Source organism: Tursiops truncatus, chromosome 1 (genome assembly GCF_011762595.2).
Source record: "Tursiops truncatus isolate mTurTru1 chromosome 1, mTurTru1.mat.Y, whole genome shotgun sequence".
Classification (NCBI taxonomy): domain Eukaryota; kingdom Metazoa; phylum Chordata; class Mammalia; order Artiodactyla; family Delphinidae; genus Tursiops; species Tursiops truncatus.
In genome coordinates, this window is record NC_047034.1 from 177884995 (window position 1) to 177908726 (window position 23732).

Below are 23732 nucleotides of genomic sequence, written 5' to 3' on the forward strand. Positions count from 1 at the left end.
AGGGACTAGAGCACACCCTACTGGCCAGCTAGTGGGAAATACAGCATTTACTTGGAAGAAAATGTCATGTTAAAATCTGAAGATAAAAATCAGATTACTGTTTCCAAGAAATTTGAAAAAATTGTCTCGTAAACATCTATATATTAAATTAGTGTATCTATAGGACACTAAAAAATTTCTAAAGGTTATAAGTTCTAGAAATGGGATAAAACTAGAAATATATTAACAGCCAATAGCATCAAATGTTGGTTAAGAGAGCATTAAGTAAATGAAAAAGTGGCTCAGTTAAAAACAAACTATACAAATAGCCCTCCAAAACTCATACTAAGCAAAATCAGGTAAGCCCTGGCCCTGACACTTAAACTAGTAGATGGATAAGTTAAAACCAGCCTCTTGGGGCTTCCCTGGTGGCGCAGTGGTTGAGAGTCCGCCTGCCGATGTAGGGGACACGGGTTCGTGCCCCGGTCCGGGAGGATCCCACATGCCGCGGAGCGGCTGGGCCCGTGAGCCATGGCCACTGAGCTTGCGCGTCCGGAGCCTGTGCTCCGCAACGGGAGGGGCCCCAGCAGTGAGAGGCCCATGTACCGCAAAAAACAAAAAAACAAAAAACCAGCCTCTTCAGTCTTTTCCCGGGCTGAGCGTACTGCATGTACTTTTTTCTTTCTTTTCTGTTTTCTGTTTTGTTTTCTTTTTTAGGGGAAAAGCTAAGAAGGGGGAGTAATATCCCTAATTAATATCCCTGGGGAAAATGGAAGTTGTAAATTTGAAAGCTCCATGGAGATTTTGATTTGATGAGGCAATTCCCATGGGTGAATCTCGGCTCATATCAGTGGGAGAGTTTAAAGTAATCCACCAAGTTTATTGGAAATACTGTGTAAATATGTGTGTGTGTGTGTGTGTACCCAGATGTCTCCAAAACATAAAGTGACAACTAAACAAATGATCTTTGTGAAACGCAATTCTTCCATTCTCATGCATTTTTTATTGCACACATCTATAAATTGGTTTTTTTAAAAGTGCATAACTACATATACTGTGAATAGAAAAGGCTCTAGGACTAACAGAGTAATGCAGAAAGTGTCTCACTTTAAAATATGTCTCTATAAACAGAGCCCAAACACAAAAACATCTATAATCAAGATGAATAACCACCAAGTTGCGATCCTCTTCTACAGTATTCGCATAATATCCAAATAGAAATTTGGAAGTGTCATAACGCCCTGTCCAGCACATGTGTGCTTACACATGACTTGCAGGGATACTGGGGGAGGACAGAAAGAAACAGTGTCCTTCGGAAAGCAGAGACTGCGATCCTAAGGTTTCTGAGCCAGAACCTCTCCCTGTTCTCACTCCAAGTACAGCCTCTTCTTACTCTGAAAGAAGGGCAAGTGTAAAGTGACAATCTGGGTCAATGTGAAGTAAGTCTAACATTTTAAATGTTACATTTAGGGTTTTTTAATATTAAATAACAATCAGCCAGTATAAATTCCTTGGGAGGTGGCCTCAAAATTAGATGAATTGGGGAGATGTAAAAAAAAACATTGTCTGACTTTAACTTTCTTCCTTACTGGAGATAATTTAAAACATGCTAGATTCAGTACAAAGAGGGTATTTTTTCCCCTAAACCTCTAGACTAGTGTTCTAATCTGTTAAAAGTCATGCAATGATCATTTGATAAACACAAAATGCTCATTTGAAGTTGCTTAGCATTTTCCTTTTAAACTGTTCCACAAATACTCCACAATATTATTGACATGTCAGTGTTATTACAAACTATCATTAATAGAGTCTTAGATAAAAGATATGTGGGGTATAAGTGTTCTCATGTAATTCAGCCACAGCTGAAAGCCACATTGTATGAGTATTATTGTAAGCAAAATTCAGTAAGCCATCAGCTCTAACTGGTTTTTCCCCCAAAATGAATACATCAAGATGTTTATTTTCCAGGGCCAGGGGGCGGGGGGGCGGAAATTTAGGAGTTTGGGATTAAAATATACACACTAGTGTATATAAAATAGATAACCAACAAGGACCTACTGTGTAGCACAGGGAACTACACTCAATATCTTGTAACAAGCCATAATGGAAGAGAACAGAAAAAGAATATATATATTCATATAGATATGTATAACTGAATCACTTAGCTGTCCACCTGAAATTGATACATCATAAATCAACTATATTTCAATAAAAATTTTTTAAGATGTTTACTTTGCAAGTTTTAAATAGATCAGAAGAAAAAATCAGATTCATCAAGAATGACTCATGTGATTTTGTGATTTTTTTTTGATAATTTACCGAAACGTTAGCCCATCATACAGCTCTCAACCCTATACTGAGTATCCTGTTGATCTTCTTTCTCTAAAGAAGGGGTGTGTTTGATGGTTGCTCTGGTGATTATCACTGTTTAATGAATAGGAGAATGTAAAACATGCCAATAAGGCCAAAGCACAAATTACAGCTGTATTGTGGTTACTTGAAATCGTGCAACCAGGGTGCCTTTTGGATGAAACTTGAGCTTGGCTAGGTCCCCATTCAGTAAATGCTGGACTGTGAGGTCTGAAAAGATGTTCTCTGGCAAGTTCTCAGGCTGATCCTTTTTTTTCATACTGATAGTGTATGGGTAAGCTGTAAACATAAATGAAACCAAAATGGGGGGAAAAAAATCTGGATAGATTGTGAATAAAAAACCTAGTTAATTTGGTAAGAAAATTAGCGATTAGTTGTGACTAATTTTCATCATCCTAAAATACTACTACATGAATGGCAGTAAGAAAAGTTAACAGAAAGATGGAATAAATGAATTCTTAAGTAGCAGAGCAATGAAAATGACCCAAGAAGCCCTGAAGTCCAGAAGGAGCCCATCAGAATGAGGGATAGAGCTCTCTCTGCTAAATGTTTGTTTATCTTGCAAATAAAAGAGAGTTTTGTTTTGTTTTTAGTTTGGGTTCCTAAGGCCTTGAATTCAAAATTAAGCCTTTGAATTAAATTTAAAAGAATGTAAGTAAATAATAGGGGAGAAAAGGCAAATCACTTCATGGAGTGTAAAGTTAATAGTTAACCTGATAATGAGGTCGGAATCTCATTCCATATGTTAAACTACTCCAATTAGGTAGTGCTAAATGTCTAACTATTGGGCATTACTGCTGAAATGCAAGAAGGGCCTCTGAGGAGACCAAAGAGGTCAGCAAGAGGTCTCTGGCCTCTACTCAATAGAGTACCATTCAGGGGATTTCTTCTAGTTAAAACTGGAGGGTTTCTGTCTGTTTGCTTTTTTTCTTACTTTAGTTACTCTTGGTTTGTTATCATTTGTATTATTTATTTTACGGTTAAACTATAAGCCTAAGTTGCATCACCGGCGCCTCGAGAAACCTCCTCCTGCCGGCTTGCTGGTGTTTTGTCCTTGGGCATCAGTGGCTGCCCTGATGCCAAGAGATGTTGAGGTCTGCCTGGGTCTATTAAGTAAACACGAGGTTCGGAAGTCAAGCGGACGCCGTGTTGCGGTGAGGGGGTGCTTCTGGAAGCCCGTGGGCGGCCCTATCCGGGTCAACTGCCACCAGGGCCTGGCCTCCGTTGGCAAACGTGTGGTCAAAGGTGAGGTTGCCGGGCACCCTGCCAGGAAAGGCCCTCACCAATGTGACCTCGCTGCCCCTCGCTGTCTCACACGGTCCCACTCTGCCCTACGCTGTCCCTCAAGGTTCCGATGCCCCACTTTGTCCTTCCTTGTCTTGAGCTGTCCTTGATGTCCCACACTGTCCCTCCCACGCCGCGGCCCGCGGGCCTCGTGGTGAGCGCGTGGCTGCAAACTGCAGACGCGTCCCCCACCCCAGGCCGGCCCAGCAGAAGCTCCGCTTGCCTCCCCCCGGTGCCCTCAGCCCACCCACGCGGCGGCGGCCCGCGGACAGGGGAAGACAAAACCCTCCCTGGGGCTGGAAACGGTGGAAATCCCGCGCGAGGCGCGGTGCCGCCTTTGGGTCGGGCAGGAACCGCGGCCGAGGCCGGGCGGCCCGCACACTTCAGAGGAAGATTCCCGGGAGGGGGTTCTCGGAGCTGGGCAGCGGCCACCCGGATCCGGCAGAGGGGAGGCGCCCAGACCGCGGCGGCCCAGAAACACGGCCCTCGGGAGACAAAGACTGCGTCCCAGCGGGGCCGCGCGACACTGGCGGACCCCACGCGAGCGCCTCCGGACCCCACGCGAGCGCCTCCGCCGCGATATCGCCCCTTTAAGCGGCTCGCGCCCGGAATTGGCTGCGCGGGGGAGGTGGGGCGGCGAGGGGCGACGTCACGGCCCCGCCCACTCGCTATATAGTGAGGCGGCGACGGCGGCCGAGTGCGAGTGGGAAACGCTAGTGGGAGCGGGTGGCCGGCGAGCGGCGAGGCGCCTGCGCGGTGTCCGGGCCCCTGAGCCCGCGGCGCTGAGACAGCCGGGACGGACATGCGCGGGAGGGCGCCGTGGGGCAGCCGCGGCTTCGCTGGGGTAAGGGGCCTGCGGGCGAGGGCGGGGCGGCGCCGCGCCCCTCAGGGCTCCGGGCGGCTCACTACGCGGGGCGGGTCCCCGGGGCGCGGAGAGGGTCGCCCGGTGCAGAGTCTCCCGGGACGGAGGGAGGGGCCGGCCCGGGGCGCCAGGGACGCGGCTCCGGGAGCGGCGAGCCGGGGTCCTGCGTCCGCGGGCTGGCGGCGGCCTCGGGGTCTTTCCTCCTCCCGCTGGGGGCTGCACTGGTCTGGTCCACACCGCGCGCCCGCCAGCTCTGTCCTGGGAGCTGCGGGGGGCCGGGATCGGCGCCGGTTCTGACCCGCGGTTCTTCTGCCTAGTCTCGGCGACGACGGTCATCCCCAGTCGGTGTTCTTAATTCATCCGAGCAGCCCCGCGCCCTCCTCCCCCCCTCTCCTCCCAGGAACGTGATTCTTTGCTGTGAAGGTCCTAAATGCTGCCTCAGATGGAAGGAACTGTAGAATTCTGTGTTCGAAACGACAGCACTTATTGATTGGCCAGTTCTTGTGTGTGTACGTGTGTGTTTATATGTATATCATAGTCTTATACAAATTAGATGACTCCTTTACCAGGATTGATACTGGATTGGTGCTTGCGAAGTCTATATTAAGATTTCGTCATTGCTCGAAAGAAACCAGTGTCTTACCTGATAAAAAAATATGAGTAGAGTGTTAGTCATAAACGTAAGTGCAATCAGAATAGAGACTGTAGCTTTAAAAGAGATGTGTTGGTGACTTTAGGTGCACCTGCAACACAGGTAGGGCAGGACTGGTTTCTAGGCAACTGTTGGGGGTGAAGAAAGGTGAGGTTAAAATGCCTTCCCCCCCCCCCCCCCCCCCCCCCCCGCTTCTGGAGAACAAGTGTTCTACAAAGTTTCAGGCTTTTATAAATCTGTTAAGAATGCAACGGGGATATGTTTGTTCAGGAGACTGAAGCATCTAAATAAGTTCACCATATCTGGTTTTGCCTTCTTTTTTCAACTGCATTTCTTTCTTTTTCTTTTTTTTTTAATCCTTACTGGAATTATATAGTTGTAAGTGAAGTTTTCCTTAAACCAAGGCATTTTGGTACTCATTTCAGAAAATGACCAAATTTTGCTAAGACCAAAATAAAAGAAGTCGGTTCCTTGTTAACAGGCCGACTATGATTGGTTATCAGTATGTTATCAATCAAGCTTTTTTCCAGATATTAGCAAATTTGAAGAGAAATACATATGGGTTTTAGCATGGAGTTCAGACACTGTTCATCTTTGCCTTCACTTCATACAGAAGTTTCCTTTTCAGCTGTGTGTTCCTGTGGACACTCACTGGTAGGTGGGAGAGGTCTGGGAGTAATAATTTATAATCTAACAGATGTTAGACTGTAAACTCCTTAAGGGTAGGAACCCTGCCTTGCACAACTTCTGTCTTATGCAGCTTTGCACATAGTTGATGACTGATAAATAATTGCAGGAAAGCATATTTTACATTTTAAAGCTCAGCAGGATAGGGCCAGTCGCTGATAAAGTTCGGGAAGCAAATCTGTTGTTTTTTTTTTAATGGCCGTTATGAAATGTCTGAATTATTCATATTTTGGGCAGATAGGGAAAACCACTGTCGTGATGCACTGGGTTTCCTACTTTCGGTTCACAGTCGATTCTAGTTGCTCTTTCTGTGAGATTTAATTATACTGTAGACTTGAGTTTTTGTGTGAAAATAACTGCTGCTCCTCAGAGGAGCCAGATAATATTTCCTTTCTGCTAATAGTAATGGTAGCTTTTAAAAGCAAGTCACCTGGGACTTCCCTGGTGGTCCAGTGGATAAGACTCCGCACTCCCAATGCAGGGGGCCCGGGTTCTATCCCTGGTCAGGGAACTAGATCCCGTGTGCATGCTGCAACTAAGAAGCCCGCGTGTTGCAACTAAAGATCCCATGTGCCACAGCTAAGAGCTGGCACAGCCAAAATAAAAAAATTTGAAAAAAAATCAAGTCACCTAAATTACAGGTGCAATCTAACATGCTTGAAACTGACCTGAATGTCTACATACCGTGAGGTTGCTTTCAAAAGGTGACCAGAGGAGGAGAAAGGTGGTGCCAGGGGTAATTGGAGGAATTGGAATGTCACAGACTCCCGCCATGGAGGGAGTCTGCTCTTAAGCTAAATGCATTTGTGTGGGTACCTCAGCATCAGGATTTCTGTAGCATCCTTTGGTGCTGTTGTTTGGCCATGCGTTATAAAAGCTGAGCGGGATAACTCAGCAGGTAAACGAAATCCAGTTGTGGCATTCTGGCATCATTCGCACGGTATAAACATGCTGTGTAAAGATAGGTAAAACTGCTGAGTTTTGGGGTTCTGAACATACGTTACTAGCTTAAATACAGAAGTTCGTTTTAAGGTAGGGGGAAGTTAATGTGGGATTCAGATTTCAGAAAAGGAAAAAGGATTCTGCGATATGGAGTCCTCGTTGATACTTGAATCCAATTCTTTTTACCATAACATTGGGCGGTATTACCGAAAGGCCATTGAATATATTTTTAAAATGTGGGGCTCTGGCTACACGACGTAGCCCTTTTCGACTCCAAAGTGCCGTGATTCAACAAAAGATTACAGTTTAACAGAGGAAACAGTAGGAAGGTCAGGATGAGAAGACATTGTCCAAAAGCTCTTGTTAAAGACCCCCAGCATATGAAACCCCATAGTCACAGGTTGGGATTTGAAAATACTGTTCCTCTCTGCGCGGAATGCTCCTCTCCTGACTCTTCTCATGGCTGCCTGTTTTTTCATCGTTTAGATTCAAATTTGAAAAGTCACCTGAGAGAAGCCTTCCCTAGCCACCTGTGTGAACAGGTTCTTCTGCCCCCTTGCCCTCTCCTGTTCTCCACTCATTCCCTTGGAAGTGACCACAATCTGAAATAGTGCGCTTACCTCTTACCTCTCTCCTCGCTAGGCCGAACCTTAGTCAGCACCACCTAGCGTCGTATGTAGTCCAGAATAAGCATCCGATAACTATTTGTGAAAATAATGGAGCCCTGCCCTCTAAAAACCAGTGAGCCAAATGCATGAGCTGAGTTCAGGCTTCTCTGCGCAGCTGACCAGCGCTTGGGTCCTGTCCTTTGTGTCAGTTTCTCCATCTGTAACCAGGAATGTCAGGAGGAGAAACGTGGCTGTCGCCTGAAATGAAGACACTCTAGAAAGGAGAGGTGGTGAAAGTGTAGTGGGGAAAATGCTAGATTACAGGGCAGAAGAGCCGCAATGGCCCTTTGCCAACAGGAAGATGCTTAACCTCACTTCATTTCCTCCTCTGTAAAATGGCGACTATAATCCCTGCCTCCTCTTACAGGGATGCCTTGGGGATCAAGTGAGATAACATGTTAGAAAGTGTTTTGTCGTCTGTGGACCGCTTTCCAAATACAAGACATTTTGTCATTAAATTCTGGATTTTACAATAGAGCCTGATTATCACGACCCACAGGGATCCATGCTGGGAGTGGGTTAAAAGGAGGCCCCTTGGGTGTATGTAGGGACCCCTTTTTACGGGCGGAGACAGACCCGCGTATATCAGATACCATCTTGTAACAGGTTATATGATGGCGGGGCATCCACGTGTCACTGAAGGTTGATGGTGTCAAAGAACTGTTTGAAGTGGTCACGGAATATCAGACTGATAACTTAACCCACCCTTTCCAGAGGATACATAGGACAGACCTGCAAGTAATAACTTGTACAGGAGAATTTGAGGGAGTTGAAGTATAATAGGAACTTTCATAGGCTAAAGTTTGCCCAAGAAAAAACTATGACCAGGCAGCGAAGCCCCAGGACAGTCTGTCTGAGCCACGCTGAAACCTTGAGCATCGTAGCGGGTCAGATCTTCCCCCCGTTTAATTAAGAGCTTGGAGAGCCGTGTGGTGTGTGGGAAGAGCCTGGCTCAAGTCTGGGCCCCAAGTTCCTTAGCTCTGTGCTTGCGGTTCCTCGGCTGTAAATGAGGGTGGTAATAGGCACCCACCTCCCAGGGTTGTGGAGAGGATTAAATTAGTTAATACACATAAAGCACTTGGAACAATGCCTGTCAGATAAGTGTCCAGCGAACTAGTTATTATCCTTACTGGGTTTCTGTTCACTGTAACAATCTCGAGTTACCCATTGGGTGACTTAAATGCTCATTAATTAAATGTGAAGTTTTAGACTCGCTTCCTGTCATTAGACTATTGTGCTCATTGTCCTTAAAATTTGAATAGAAATCACGTATCTTTCACAATTAGAAATCTACCGTGTGTATGTCTAAAAGGAATAATGTTTTTCCATCCAGTGTGTCTTTGTGTTCAGCTGATGCTAGCGCCGTGTAGGAAAAGGACAAAGGACAAAAGAATCCATTCCTGCTGTGGGGCGTTTCTGCTCTGTCACCAAAGCCGTGTAGGAGACTGAGGGAATCCAGAGGCTGTCGGTGACCATGGTAGTGGAGCAATACGTTTTCTGTTGGCTTGACATTTCTTAAAATACTTAGCTGGAGAATATTCTGAATTATTTCAGAGCTTAGGTCACCTAGCTTTGACCGCGACAGTGTGAAGATCAAACATTTTCCTGGTTGCCGTGGTTTTTCCCACCTACACATGGGCCATCATGGGCCAGGTGCAGGGCTGCAGGAGGACAAAACGTCCATCCCCACCACACTGGGCCACACGCACATCTTCACTGAAACCACTGAGTTTAGTTACGTGTTACTAACTTCAGATAACACACTTTTAAATCATCTGGGCATTTAACGCAGCGGCTGTTGGTGCTTCCACAGTAGCGGGGCGCTCTCCTACCTTGCTGCCCCTCCTCCCTTCCCCCAGATCAGCCTATTGAAGTGAAATCCGAGAAAAACCCTGAATTAGGGCCTGTGATTTTTGAAGAATCTTCTGCTTTTAGTAAATCAGCTCAGGCCACACAACACTATAGCGATCATAAACGCTGAATGTGTTAGGCGAATGTCAAATAAGTTTTCTCCTTTTATTAACGGAAATTAAAATCCTGTAAAGGAGCTAAACTGAGCGTTCAGTGCAGATCGCTTGGCCACCAGCGCTTTGGACACGAATCACAGTAAAAATAGTGAGGTGTGGTTTTGTTTTCTTTGCTTTTTCATTTTCCCGAAGGTGATTATCTTAGGCATCTTCAAAATGAAAGATGAGTTGGTTTACTTGGGGAGGGTCTAAAATCATGGTAGTTGTCGTGGCCTTAAGTCAGTTTCTTTTCACAGATTTTGGCTGTGAATATAGTTACCTTATATCTCCCTGGGTATGGAAATAGGTCGGTAGGTAATTGTTACATGCAGCTGCGAAGACCATTTATCACCCTGAATAAACAGAAATCAGGTTCTTAAACCAGATTGAAAGAAGGAAATTACATCACGCTTTTAAATAAGGAAGCACTGGGCAGAAGTGGATGAGTTGTGTGACAAAAATGTGCCCCTCCCCCTCTCATGGATTGCCTGAGATTTATTAATGAGATCTGCGGCCAGGTAAGCCTATCTAGGTTATTGTCTCAAGGTAGCCTGTTTTTAAAAGAATAGTCTCAAAGAGGCTGTCCTCAAGCAAAAGGCATGTCATTTCACCTATTTGATAAAGAATGTACAATGTGCTTTTGGATGGAACCCTTTTTTTTTTTTTTTTTTAAGGAAAATGACCTTAAATTTAGCAGCAAAAACACAGGAGGTGCATTACAATCCAGAAGAGAGGAGAAGGTGAAATTCAGTGTTTCCAGAAAGCATCCCCTGATTGCTTTAAGTAGACATTTAGTAACAGATGCCAGTTGGGAAAGTTACACTGTTAACCATTTAAGCTTCTAATTTTTTACCCAGTCTCAAACTGTCCAGTTTGGATTTTGGAAATGAATTTAGTGGAAATTCCTTGCTGGCTACCCGTCCTAGACTTGTTCCGCTATAATTGGGCAATGTCAGCAAATGTTAAGTTTATCGCTTACACACCTGTGTTTTTCCCCTTCTTCACTGGTTTGTATTATAAATTCCATAAATCTTTCATGTAATTACTTTTTTAAAAATGAGATGAATATTTTCTCAAGATCCACTTACTAAGTATGTGTCAGAAATGAATGCGGTCAGGATCTGTTGGGGCGGGGGGAGTGCTGTCCTAGAAAGTTCGGCTGATAGAAGGGGACCAGGGGCACAGAACAACCCGAGCCCTGGACAGCCTCCTCCGGCTTCTCCCAAGGGAGCGGGTTCATGGAGAGGGTGGCCCTGAAGCCTACATTGATTCCTAACAGCGATGTGGGGAAAGGAGAAGCAAGAGCTTGAGAAAGGTGGATGGGGGCCTCGTTGTGAAGGCCTTCAACGCCAGACCGAGCAGCTTGCCCTGAGCAGCCTTGAAGACTTTGACGAGGTTGGAGCAGTGGGAGATGAGGAACAGCGATCTGGTGTGCAGGGTGGGTGGGGACTTTCAGACCCGAGGCAGATCTGGACGGAAGGAAGATAGGTTTGAGAAACAGCGTAGAAATAAGCTGTGGACCTTGGCGATTGAAGGTACATCTGCTGTAACTCAGGTTAAAAATGGTGCCTTTCGGAGACGTGTGATCTGCTTAGACTGTGAACTGGTTTGGGAAGGGGGAGGGGATGTGCAGTGGGTGACAGGAGGCCTTTGGTTAGTAAAGTTGGAGATGCCAGGGGACCATCCGACTGGAAAGGTAATCACCAGACAATAGGAAATGCAAAGTGGAGGCTTGCGCCTGGGCTGGACTCGGGTTTCGGGAAGCTGTCAATGTAGAGTTGAAGCCCTAGAGGGGGATGAGAACTCCAGGCAGCACCGGGTTGTAAGGAGAGAAAGTAAAGGGACAGCCTCAAGAAACACATGGCTTTAGGGGTTTTGTTTTGTTTTGTTTTCCTTGAATTAAAAAAAAAAAGAAGTGATGTTAACAGGAAAAAGTAGTTCACACCTGGGATGGGTATTTAACAGCATTTTTGACACAAAGGCTAAAAATTAGTTCATGTATTTGAGAAAAGTTACTATGCCCAAGGTTATTGAGACCCTGGTCTATATACCAGACTGAGTGGATTCACATTAGCTTTCGTATTGTTTGCATTTCATCGCACAATGCCATCTTGGACTTAACAGTTCCTGGTTTTCCCACGTAGGTATCTTTTTGCAGCCGTTTTCCTAATGAATTGTAAGGTAGCGCTAGTTTTACAGTTACAAGGGAACAAACTTTGAAACACGGCAGCATCAGTTAAATTTCACTTGAGCGCCGTGTTTCTTTTTGACTCGAGGTTGACCAAATTGATTGACTTTTTTTTTTTTTTTTTTTTTACAGAGGAGTATACATATTGAATACTTCCAGAGTTTTGAAAGAGGCATAAAAGAATTCCAGGTGGTTGAGTTTACAACCTGAGGAACACACTTTAAAAGTTTCCTTCCAGACCCCCTGCAGGTTCCCTTTTTTGAGTCTACAGTTGGGAGTTATTTTCCAGAAGAAGAGAGCACACAGTGACACTGCCCTGGGAGCTCCCTGTGCGAGCCAGTGGGAAGTTTGGACAGTTTCATAACATGGCCCATTCACAATTCCCCATTGAAATGTAGAGGCAGGTCACCTTCGATGAATGCACAAAGACACTATTGTGGTCACAAGCGAGCTGCCTCAGTGAACACAATTCTTTTTATACTAAAAAAAAAAAAAAAATTTTTTTTCTTAAGAAAGCTAACAAGGAGGTGATGGAAACAATGACCGAAAAATAACTTTTTCTAGAACGTGTACATAATGTTAAGGGACCACTGAAATGGAAGTCCAGAATTCCGAGGTCATTTCAGCAGAGGCGATGGTTACACAATCACCCTGTTGAAAGCGAAGATTTAGATGGCATTCGGAGGCCGACCCACAGTAATTACTGGTAGTTCTTGCTGGCCTGCAGACAGGTGAGGGCTGGGCCTTCACCGTCCCCTGCAGCACTTTCCTGTAATCTGGATGGGCGATCTTCAAACGTGTGCTTTCAAACCAGTCAGATACCATATTCTTCTTCCTATCTGGCCTTTCAGTTTTCTATCGCCACAGATACTGTCCCTGTCGTCCTGCCAGTGCTTGCAGATTGCTCAGAAACAGCACCCTAGACCACCGGGCAGGGACAGAGAGGGTATGTCTAGCAATTTTTTGCTGAAGATTTTATCTTAAATTTTTCTTAGAGCTTAACTGCATTCAGGGGAAGTAAAAACACATTTGCTTTGTTCCTGATCTTAAAAACCAACCCTCAGAAACAACAAAAAAAGACCTCCCAATAACTTAGATTTCTGAAATGATGGGGTTTTTTCCCCCCTCTTCTTAATCACGTATCTTTAGAGACCGATGAAAGAAAGATAATGCTTGACTATTAGAAATAATATTTTAAACCTGTTGAAATCTCTGCCTAGTATATGAAAACAGCTGACTTCGGGAGAGTAAAAAGCTGAGAAGGGCTGATCGGACCCCGTCCTCCTTTGTCACTGAAACATTAACTGTCTGCATTCCTTTTTACGTGAAAAAAAATGAATCATCAACATTTGCAGAGTATTTTTTTAGACCCTTAGCTTTAAAAAAAACAAAAAATAAACCCTGTGCCTTACATATTGTTTACATTCAGTTGCTGCTGACAATACTAATAGATGGCGTTGTACAAACGTTCCCTTACTGAGCACCTGCTAACGTTCAGGTGGTGATAATTAATGATTGGGGTGCAGCCTCTTTCCTGAGCTCACAGTCTTGTAGGGGGTGACGGATTTGACCCTGAAACAAAACTCTGACCTGTGTGCCCCTCCCCCAGCACAGCACCCATCTCACTCGTCTTGTGTCACCCACAGTCCTCAGCACGGCACCCAGCTCTCGGTTTGTGCGAAAATACTTGCCAAGAGGATGAGAAAGCGTTAGAAAGTGTATGTACACGTCGCACAAGGGGCCAATGTGACACGGAGACTTGACAAGTGACGTCCTCACCTTATTCTAAGCAAACATGCGTATCTGAAGACAGGGCAGACGTGGATGCTAATAACGAATACACCGTGGTAATGAATACGGAAAATGGGGACTGGGGACTCCAGACACATCTGACAAGGGGGCGGAGGGGTCTGAAGGTGAGGAACTGCTGGGTTAAGAAAACTGTAATCCATGCCTCGCAGCTAGGCAGGACAGACGTAAATTACTAGGCAGTTCACAGGGGAGAATGTGGAGAATGCAGTCTTCAGTTTGCCTTTAAAAGGGAGGAGGACGCTATCCAGGTCTCTGCCGAAGCCGCCATGCAGAACTCGATTTCCACGGGAGAATGGAAATGAGTATCTTCATATGTAACGAGTTCTTTTTTCTCGCAAAAGTAGTTACTGGAGAATTTGTCTTCCCGGGGCCCACATCCGAAATACGGAATCCAAGTAAATGCTGGGCTTGTGGGGTTGGTCATCAGGGGCCGAGTGTAGACTCTCCTGCTTCATCTAAGCGTTGGGTCTTAGAGAATATTAGTGTTGCAGATCGGAACCCAGTAATTTCTGAAATTACTTGTGTAGCTCGGGGGTCGGGGTGGGATGAGCTCCACTCTCAACACAACCACACGCTGGAAGGTCCGTGTGTGTGCTCCGGCGGGTGAGGCCGCTGTGTTGTGCAGCTGTCAGCGCGCAGGACCTCTGCCTCGGCTGGTCTGTTTCCCATTGGCTGAAAGCATCTCACATCCTGGATTAGTACATTCCCCCGCCCCCCAAAAAAGACTTATAATGTCTACATTTACGTACCCTCGTGAAAAGTAAGAGCTAGGTAACATAAAAATGGAAGAACTGGGCTTCCCTGGTGGCGCAGTGGTTGAGAGTCCGCCTGCTGATGCAGGGGACGCGGGTTCGCGCCCCGGTCCGGGAAGATCCCGCGTGCCGCGGAGCCTGCGTGTCCGGAGCCTGTGCTCCGCAACGGGATAGGCCACAGCAGTGAGAGACCCGCGTACCGCAAAAAAAAAAATGGAAGAACTGAGTGGAAGTCGGTCGTGGAACGTTTCCATTCCACAGCCCCCGAAATTGTCTCACCGTGGCGAGTTGCGTGTGCTTCGGGATTGTTCCGTTTACTCTCTCCTCTGTATCCCCTCTAGGAAATGAAAGCCACTGGCTGACCACACATCCCTCCCTGGGCTTCACGAGTTTTAAGACTTCCCAGAATAAGGCACAATGTCCATGGCCGGAGTCGCTGCTCAGGAGATCAGAGTCCCGTTAAAAACTGGGTTTCTGCACGATGGCCAAGCCCTGGGGAGCCTGAAGGCCTGCTGGGGGGGCCGCGGCGAGTTTGAGAAGTAAGTGCAGGACGTGGGGCCGCTGGAGCCTGAGTGTGTGACGTCCGAGTGAGGGCGGGGACGCGATTGCTGCCTGTTTGTCACCAAGGTGTCTGTCCTTTCCTTTCAGCGGCTTTTTGAACATCGACCCCATAACCATGGCCTACAGTCTGAACTCGACGGCGGAGCACCTAACATCCATAGGTATGTGTCCTGAAAGCCCAAGCGCCCCTGGCACTGGGGGAGGAGGGTGGTGGCAGCCCCTCGCGTGAGCTTGGCCTCCAGCGTTATTTTCTAAATGAGGGAACGACCTGAGCTGTTTCCGACAGGAGCCGGTCCCCTAGTGGCGACAGATTCTGAAGCTAAGCGTGTTCTTAGCCGCCTTTGCACCTCAGCCTGAGTCACTGGGTCTCCCCGTGGGGGTGTGAGCTTCTAAGGCGTCCCAGCGATGAGACATAATAACTCTCAGGAACCCCGGACAGGATCTCTCTTCTTCCTGACGAGCCTCGAATGCCTGTTCGAAAGTGACAAAGCGGTATAAGTGTTGACAAAAACTTAGAAGAGTGTGTGTATGTTAGTCCTCCTAACGTGAACCTGGTGTTCCTTAGATTTTTGCCAAGGGCTGCTTGTCCCATCGCAGGCGAGTCTCTGGCTCGCGGTATCGCAAGGGGCCTGGTGAGGCTCTGTCCTATCTCAGGGCCGCCCTGAGTGTGCTGTGTGGTCCACCTCTCAAAGGACCAGGTTGGTGCAGGCTGGCACTCGCGTAAGTTACATGCTGCTGGCCTTCTGTGGATTCTGCACACGTCACAGAACCTGTCTGGGGCGTGTGGGCATGCGCCGCGCACGCGTCCAAGGCAGATAGAAGAGGTCATTTGTTCTTTGAACCGGATCAGGTGCGTTCCCCACCTCCGGGCCCTAATTACGCCCGTGGGGCTTGCCTGGGTGTGCTCGGCGTTCCAGCGGCTGGGGGTTTGGCCAGGAGCGACCCGGCAGAAGGCGGCAGGAGCGCGGGCAGCTGAGGGCGAGCGTGGTCGATCTTGGGTAACCTCTCGGGTTCCTTCCAGGGCGCGCTTCCAGGTCTGCTCCGATGAACGGCAGCCACTTTCCGGAGCACGGCCCCTCCGCCAAGTCTCGCCTGCCCCCTCTCATCATCCCCCCGAGTGAAGGCTGGGGGCAGCAGGAGGAGGGTCGGGTGGCGTGTGGATTGAAGAAGCTGGCAGTGAACGGGGTCTGTGCCTCCACGCCCCCGCTCACCCCCATCAAGACGCCCCCGTCCCTCTTCCCTGGCGTGGCCCCCTGCGAGCGGGGCTCTAGGCCCCTGCCACCCCTGCCCATCTCCGAGGACCTCTCCCTGGACGAGACAGACTGCGAGGTCGAGTTCCTGACCAGCTCGGACACGGACTTCCTTCTAGAAGACTGCGCGATCTCCGAGTTCAGACCTGACGGCCCTGGCAGGCGCAGCTTCCGAGGGTGCGGACAGATCAACTACGCGTATTTCGATACCCCGGCCGTCTCGGCCGCGGATCTCAGCCAGGCGCACGACCAGGCTGCTGGGGGGACGAGTGCCAACCCCCCTCTGTCCCAGGCCCACCGGAGACTGAGGAGGTCTCACTCAGGCCCCGCAGGGTCCTTTAACAAGCCGGCCATCAGGATCTCCAGCTACGTGCACAGGGCTTCTCCCAACTCCGATGACGACAAGCCCGAGGTGCCCCCCCGGGTCCCCATCCCTCCCCGGCCGGCCAAGCCGGACTACAGAAGGTGGTCGGCCGAAGTCACTTCCAGCACCTACAGCGACGAGGACAGGCCCCCCAAAGTCCCGCCGAGAGAACCCTTGTCCGGGAGTAACTCCCGCACCCCGAGCCCCAAAAGTCTCCCGTCTTACCTCAACGGGGTCATGCCCCCCACGCAGAGCTTTGCCCCCGACCCCAAGTATGTGAGCAGCAAAGCCCTGCAGAGACAGCACAGCGAGGGGGCCGCCGGTAAGGTCCCCTGCATCCTGCCCATCATTGAAAACGGGAAGAAAGTGAGCTCAACGCATTATTACCTGCTCCCTGAGAGGCCGCCCTACCTGGACAAATACGAAAAGTTTTTTAGGGAAGCAGAAGAGACACACACGAGCACCCCCATCCAGCCCCTCCCTGCCGACGGCAGTGTCTTTTCGGCCCCAGAAAAGCTGGACTCGAAACCAAGAGTGGATCTGGCAGGCCACGTGAAGCGCAGACATTTCTCCTACGTGGTTTCCCCTTAGACCCTGGGTCCTGGCTCAGCAGAGGCGCCGCAGCAGCCAGCGGTTCTCCTGCAGTTCTGCAGCCTGATGGCGGTTCCCAGGAAGACGGGGCAGGTCGCAGGGTCAGAGAGTCGAACTGTCTGTCTTAAAGAGAAGGGTTTAGAGGGTCGTGAGGTGCTGCCACGCTGAGCATCCCTGACCGTGTTAGTGGCGGAGAAAAGTCCGCTCAAGTCTGTGATTTAAAGATGTGATGCGGGAAGGAAGGATGGGGACATTTCTGTACGTGCTCACGTTATGCACCCGTACCTACACTTGTGGTAAAGTCGTAGATCCTAGTTGCAAGTTAACCAAGTAGTTGCTATCTTAGAGTAATATATATTTAGAATGATAAAAACTAAAGCTGGAGGATGGCTCCTGGCAGACTGAAGATTGAGCACATGGAAGAGAATACAGAATACAGTATTGTTTAGATCAAAATCATTAAAAAAAAAACCCAACTATTTCTGCTTACTAAGTTGGAGGATTTCTGGCTCGGAGGCCTGTTCCGTTTTGTCTCATTCATCTTTGCAAGCAGTTTTTCCATGGAGGGCAGGGCATTCGTTCTTTCCGTGATTTAACCTGCCTCGTTCAAGTCATCCCAAGACCTAAATCCTTTAGGTCTTGCTTTCTGGTCTGTTGAGGGGAGGGATGGCCACATATTTGGTACCGTATTCTCACCTGTCCGTGTCTCACATCTTGAAAAATGGGAAGGTAACAGAATTAGTCAGTCATTTTTCCTTACCATTCCTGCTGTATTCTACCCCCCACCCCCACCCCACCCCGAAACACAGGGCGCTCGGGGGGGAGAGCAAATTAAACTCTTCGCCAGTGTTGAGGATGTCAGTTGAAGCAATAATGAGACAGCAATGCGGTTGAGAGGATCTGTGTGGGGACGTGTGTCGTGGGTTTTTTTGTTTTGTTTGTTTCTTGTTTTTTTGTCCTGGGTTTTTTCCCTCCCCTTTTTTAGACTGTATAAATAAACGAATACAACACAAGCTGGCCTTGTGTTGCTGGTTCCTCTTCAGTATTTCCCGGGGGTTGTTTGCTTTTTAAGTAAAACACTTCTGACCAACAGCCCAGTATGTCTTAAGAGCAGAGGTCACCTCAGCACTGCTTTGGAAACTCTCACAGTCGGCTGCTCCGCTCGGAGAGCTCACGTTCCCATTTTCACAAGCTTCGCTGTATTTATCTTGTGTAGAGCCGCACAAAGGAGATGGTGCTCAGTGACAGAAGTACCTTACTGCGACGTTCTTCATGTTAAACAAGCTGTTTACAGTTTAAACTGCTGAGTGATGTTATTTGAGTTATTTAAAGCTTATATTTTAGTATGAACTAAATGAAGGTTAAAACATGCTTTAGAAAAATGCACTGATTTCTGCATTTATGTGTACAGTATTGGACAAAGGATTTTATTCGTTTTTGTTGCATTATTTTGAATATTGTCTTTTCATTTTAATAAAGTTATAATACTTATTTATGACACCGTTAATAATGTTTCTTGCCTACACTCTTATAAAATTTTGTGTCTCGAGGGAGGGGGAGGGGAGGTGTAAAAAAAAAATTTGTGTCTCGAGTAATATGACAACATGACCATTTTTAAGCACAAGGGAACATTTTTAAGCAGTCTAACATAGGCTTGAAATTTACCACCATTCCCTAAAATGACAGACGATTTAAGCAATGTACATTTAAGTAGTATACAGACTGTGAAAACGAGCTGTTTGTATTTATAACAATTAAGAAGGTGCATCTGAATTGATGCTGGTTTGTTGCTGTGGAAACAGGTTCCTTCTGGGGAGGGGCGTCCCCATCCAAGGGGCTCTAACAGGAAGCAGCCAGCTCTGACATGGACCTGATGTGCCGCACATTTTTTTTTTTTTTTTTTTTTTTTTTGCGTTACGCGGGCCTCTCACTGCTGTGGCCTCCCCCGCCGCGGGGCACAGGCTCCGGACGCGCAGGCCCAGCGGCCATGGCCCACGGGCCCAGCCGCTCCGCGGCACGTGGGATCCTCCCGGACCGGGGCACGAACCCGCGCCCCCCGCATCGGCAGGCGGACTCTCAACCACCGCGCCACCAGGGAAGCCCCTGATGTGACGCACTTTGAGTTTGAGGACTGGGTCTGGGTTGCCCTGGGCCCCTGGGGAGGCTCTGCTTCTTGCTTGATGCAAGGCCACCAAAGGAAGGCCAGCCTGCCCTGGCTTCTCATTGAGTCATAGGTTTGGGAGGCGGGAGGAGGCTGGGATGCCGTTGGGGAGGGTGCCCGTCCGGTGTCGCCTGGTCCTTTGCCTGTTCGCCTCCCTTTCCTCTGCCCTGTCGCTGAAATCCAGCTGCCTGCCGTCCCCCGCCCCCGGCCCTCGACACTCCCCAGCTTCCTGGGTGACGGCAAAGCTCTCCGTGACTTTAACTGCACCCCTGCCTGTGCTTGGTTCCTTCCAGAGTAAAGAGCGAGGACTCGGAAATGGTATATCTGGGCTGAAAGTCCAACTCCAGCTCTTTCTAATGACGTGTTGGGCAGATTCTTCGAAATCTCTGTACCTCAGTTTTCTCATTGGTAAAACTGGGGGAGAGGGTTACAACTACGACCGGGAATTATCTGTGACAACGGCGTAGAAACCAGTAGCTGGTACACAGTGGGGGCCCTGTCTGTGGATTGATTTCATCCTCACCCCACAAGCTGGGCGTTATTTCTGGCAATTGACAGATGAAGAAATGGGTTTGAGGAGTTCCTTCAACAGACGTTTGTTGAATAACTACCAAGTGCTGGATCCTCGGAAAACACACCCAGGCCCTTATGGAATTTGAAGCAGTACCTAGTGACCATTTGTGATAAATGCTGGAAAGGAATGAACAGCGGTGGTGACAGAATGACAAAAGGGCCCCCACCTCTCTGAGGTGATGAGATCTGAAGGGATGGAATCTGAGCCAAAGGAAGCAGAGTGAACTGGGAAGCCCAGGACGGGGACCGCAAGGCTGGAGGGAAGCTGGGCATTCGCCAGGGGCCGGAAGTTACCCAGCGAGAGCGACAACGGGGAAGGGTAGCGGATGCCACTCAAAGGTCTAAGCAGGGGATGGATGGGATGGGATGTGTTTCAAGAAGACCAAGGGCTGTTGCATGCAGAACGGATTGGAAAGGGGGAGACTTCAGGACAGAGGCTGTCGGAACTGAGATCCGAGTGTCCGGCGGTGGAGACGGAGAAACACTGGCTTTGCAGATACTTGGAGGTAGAAATAGCAGGTGGTGATCTCAGGTGGGAGGCAGACCCAGGTGTGTGGCCCGGGCCACTGTGCCTGTCCCCCGGGGGCTCCCGATCACGGCACTGATACCGCACCATCTGCAGCTCGTGGTTTTTGCCTGTTTTTCCCACTCCACTGCCTTTTCTTTGTACTGTGGTCAAGACCATCTTTAATTCATTGCGTACTTGCTTCCCTCTCACCTTCATGTTGTTCCTTGATTTTGCGCGACTATTATCTTTTCCTGTTTCTTCCTGGCCAGTGCCACTAGTGACCAGAACGCTATCCATAGCACCGCTTGCCAGCTCAGTCCTTGGCCAGCACACAGAGCAGATGGAATTCTAAGCGCTCCCCTGGCCCAGGGCAGCCCTGGGCCTGCTCTCTTAGTGTCGATAAGACCGTTACGGGCGAGGAGACAGCCGGCTCTCAGCTGCCACTGAATGCACTGTTGAGTCCTCACTTAAAGACGGGCCTTACCTAGTTAACAAGGCTCTGGCCTAAAGTCAGGAAGTGCAGGCTCATCTCAACCTCCCACGTCCTCCGGGAAGGATTCCCTGAGCTTCCCTTCCCCATGAACGGGAGACCACAGCAGAGCAGGGCCCAGCCCTATGCAAACAGAAGGAATTTATTATTAGGGACCGTTTCATGGCAGAAAGCAGAAGCTAAGTTCAAGAGGACTCCTTTGTTAAGTCAACCCCAAATCTGGATAATATTAAATTCCAAGTCTCTCTAGGCTGCAGTCATCGAGTATGCCTTGCCGATCTTACCAAATTCCACATTCTAATGGAAGTTTAATCTTGTTTATGTGTTGCTTATTTCTCTTTAGGTCTCAAGGGATGTCTTAACTGTGTTATGAAAAGATCTTTTAAAAGGATGTTTCTTAATGCTAGGGGCCCTCGTCAAAACAACAGAGCCATAGATTTTTCTAGAGCAATTCATAGTCGGAGAAAAGAGAACTACATCCACCTACTGGTTTAAGGATCAAAATATATATTAAGCTATTCTCTATTTTAGTTCTTTTTAAAAAAATTTTATTCATTTTATTTTTTGGCTGTACTGCATGGCATGCGGGATCTTAGTTCCCCAACCAGGGATCGAAACCCGTGTCCCCTGCAGTGGAAACACGGAGTCTTAACCACTGGACCGCCAGGGAAGTCCCTCTATTTTAGTTCTTAATTTCATCACATAATTTATTATATTAGGGTATAGGGAGACATTTTCTTAAAAATAAGCTCCTAGTATGGTTATTTCATACAGAGCTTTGTTTTTGTTTTTGACTTTTCGTTTTGAGATTAATTATAGATTCAAAAGTTTCAAAAACAGTACAGAGAGCTCCCCTGTACCCATTACTCAGATTTCCCCAATGATAACGTATAATCATAGTCCATAATCAAAGCCAGGAAATTGACATTGCCACAACACATGTGTGTGTATATATATATATATATATATATATATACACACACATATACGTATATATATATATACACACATATATATATATATATATATACAGTATTTTATTTAGCAATAGTTACTATCAAAATGGACTTAGGGCCTACTTTTATAAAATTAACTTAGAAATTCATTTCAGCATTCTGTTAGGCATTTTGTGAAAAGCCAATAAAACTTTAAAACTATGTTGCCGTGTAAAAATGTCTACATTATGGTAACGGCAACTGAGAAGATAAAGCTGACTCAGGCTGGTTCTGACCTGCCAGGATTCTCCACAAGATTACTTTGCATTAGCTCTAGTCAAGATATTACTTCAAACTTTGAGGATTCTTGAATGATTTTTCCTTTAAAGGCCTTCAGATAGACAGACTGAGGTTCCACACCTTTGAATCTGAATCGTGTAACAACAGGAGGCAAACTGTGAGTTTCCAATCCAGTACTAAAGCTTGGGAATGGGGGGTATGGTGGTGGTATGGGTTCTTGTTTTTAAGAAAATACGCTTAGGTCCAACTAAGATACACTCAGAGACTGGTTTGCTTTGCAGACTAGACCATTTGACAAACGTTCTGACCCTTTTCCTCTCCACATTTGAATCATACACCTTTTAAGAGAAGTTTTGGTGTTTTATTTGGAAAGGAGAGAGAGGAGAGAATAGGGCAGAAGGTTCAAGTGCATCCGAAATCAGCTAGCCTGATGGTACCAAGCGAAACAGTGTAACTGAAGCATGTCTAATGCGATCTGAGGGTGTGAATTTTCATGCTTGCTTTTCACTTGAATGTATCAAACTTCAAGATACTTCTACCTAAGCAGCCCAGATGTGTTACTAGAGCGTGTTTAGACAGGCTCACCTCGGCTTTCACGTGATCTGCCCAGAATTCAGTGGCAAAGGTAGGTATAGTGTTTACGTTTTCCAGCACCTGCAGAAATGCTTTCACATCAGAGCAGCCCTTGACGGCCCTTTGCTTCTCAGGTCCGTGGCCACCTGGCAGGGCCGCAGGGGGGGTTTGGGATGGAGAGGGGGCTGGGGATGGTTGGGAGGGTTTTCCCTGCCTAGAAAGAGAGCTGCTGGCAGGCCATTGGGCTTACACGTGCCTCCACTATGCCGTCATCCTTCACCCTGCGATCCCATCAAATGGCCTGGAAGCCAAAGTAAGCCCACCCGTAGCAAGTTCTCTAAAACAGCATCCATGATGGCACGTGAATCTTCTCTTCCTCCCTCCCCCAACCAAAGTAAGAGGGGGAACCGAGGGGTTATAACCAAGGGACTGGTCCTTGGGAACGTACGAGCATTCGTCATCTTGAACTCTGTGCCCCGATGGGAAAAGGCAGCACCTTCATTCCTTGGAAATAACTTTGAATCCGTGTCAAATAAACATCTGAATCACATGCTTCTTGCATGTTTCTTCATTTCGCAGTTATGAGGGATTAGCCCAGCGCCTCCCCTGGGACCGCGTGACTTTTGTGCACACCCCTCTTGTGTAAGGCAGGATGAGTCTGTCTGTCAGGCCTGAGCTCTGAGTGGCCCTGGGCTCAGCACACAGGAAGCTGTATTTTGCCTGTGCCAGCTCCTCGGCCGTGCTGAGGTTCTTGCAGGCACTAGTGTCCTGTACACAGTTTTCTACCTAGTAACCGATCACAGCTCTTGGCTAAGCAGAAGCCGGGGCCGGATCCTGAGGTTCAGGGAGACCTGGGAGCCCGGCTCAGCGCACCCACAGCAGCCCACACGCATGATAAGACTTGTCTGCGTATCGTCCCGGCCTGGGAGGCTCTAATTACATGTCTGGGGCTCGCAGGAGCCCAGGTGGCCCGGCTCACAAGATCCCAGAACTGTGAAGATAGCGCGGGCACGGTTCTCACTGCCTGGGCAGCCGGATCAGGGAGGCTTCTCCGGGCCCCGTGCGTCATTTCAATACAAATTATGACAACCGCCTTCCAAAGACAACAGTCCATTTACCCAGGTGGCTCTTCTGCAAGCACTGCCACAATTTTATCCTCCCATCAAGGTTTCAGGCTCTACCTTTCTGGTCTTTCCAGCTCAACTTTCCACCTGCCCCCTAACT

At 47.9% G+C, this 23732-nt stretch overlaps 1 protein-coding gene across 1 annotated transcript; it reads left to right on the forward strand.

The window, feature by feature from the left end:
* The first annotated feature begins 4320 nt into the window (after positions 1-4320).
* On the forward strand, positions 4321-18466 carry ERRFI1 (ERBB receptor feedback inhibitor 1). The gene is made up of 4 exons (XM_019930923.3): positions 4321-4477; positions 14544-14741; positions 14851-14924; positions 15785-18466. The coding sequence occupies exons 2-4, from the start codon at positions 14620-14622 to the stop codon at positions 16966-16968; spliced, it is 1380 nt and encodes a 459-aa protein (XP_019786482.1). The 5' UTR covers positions 4321-4477; positions 14544-14619; the 3' UTR covers positions 16969-18466.
* Positions 18467-23732: the final 5266 nt, after the last annotated feature.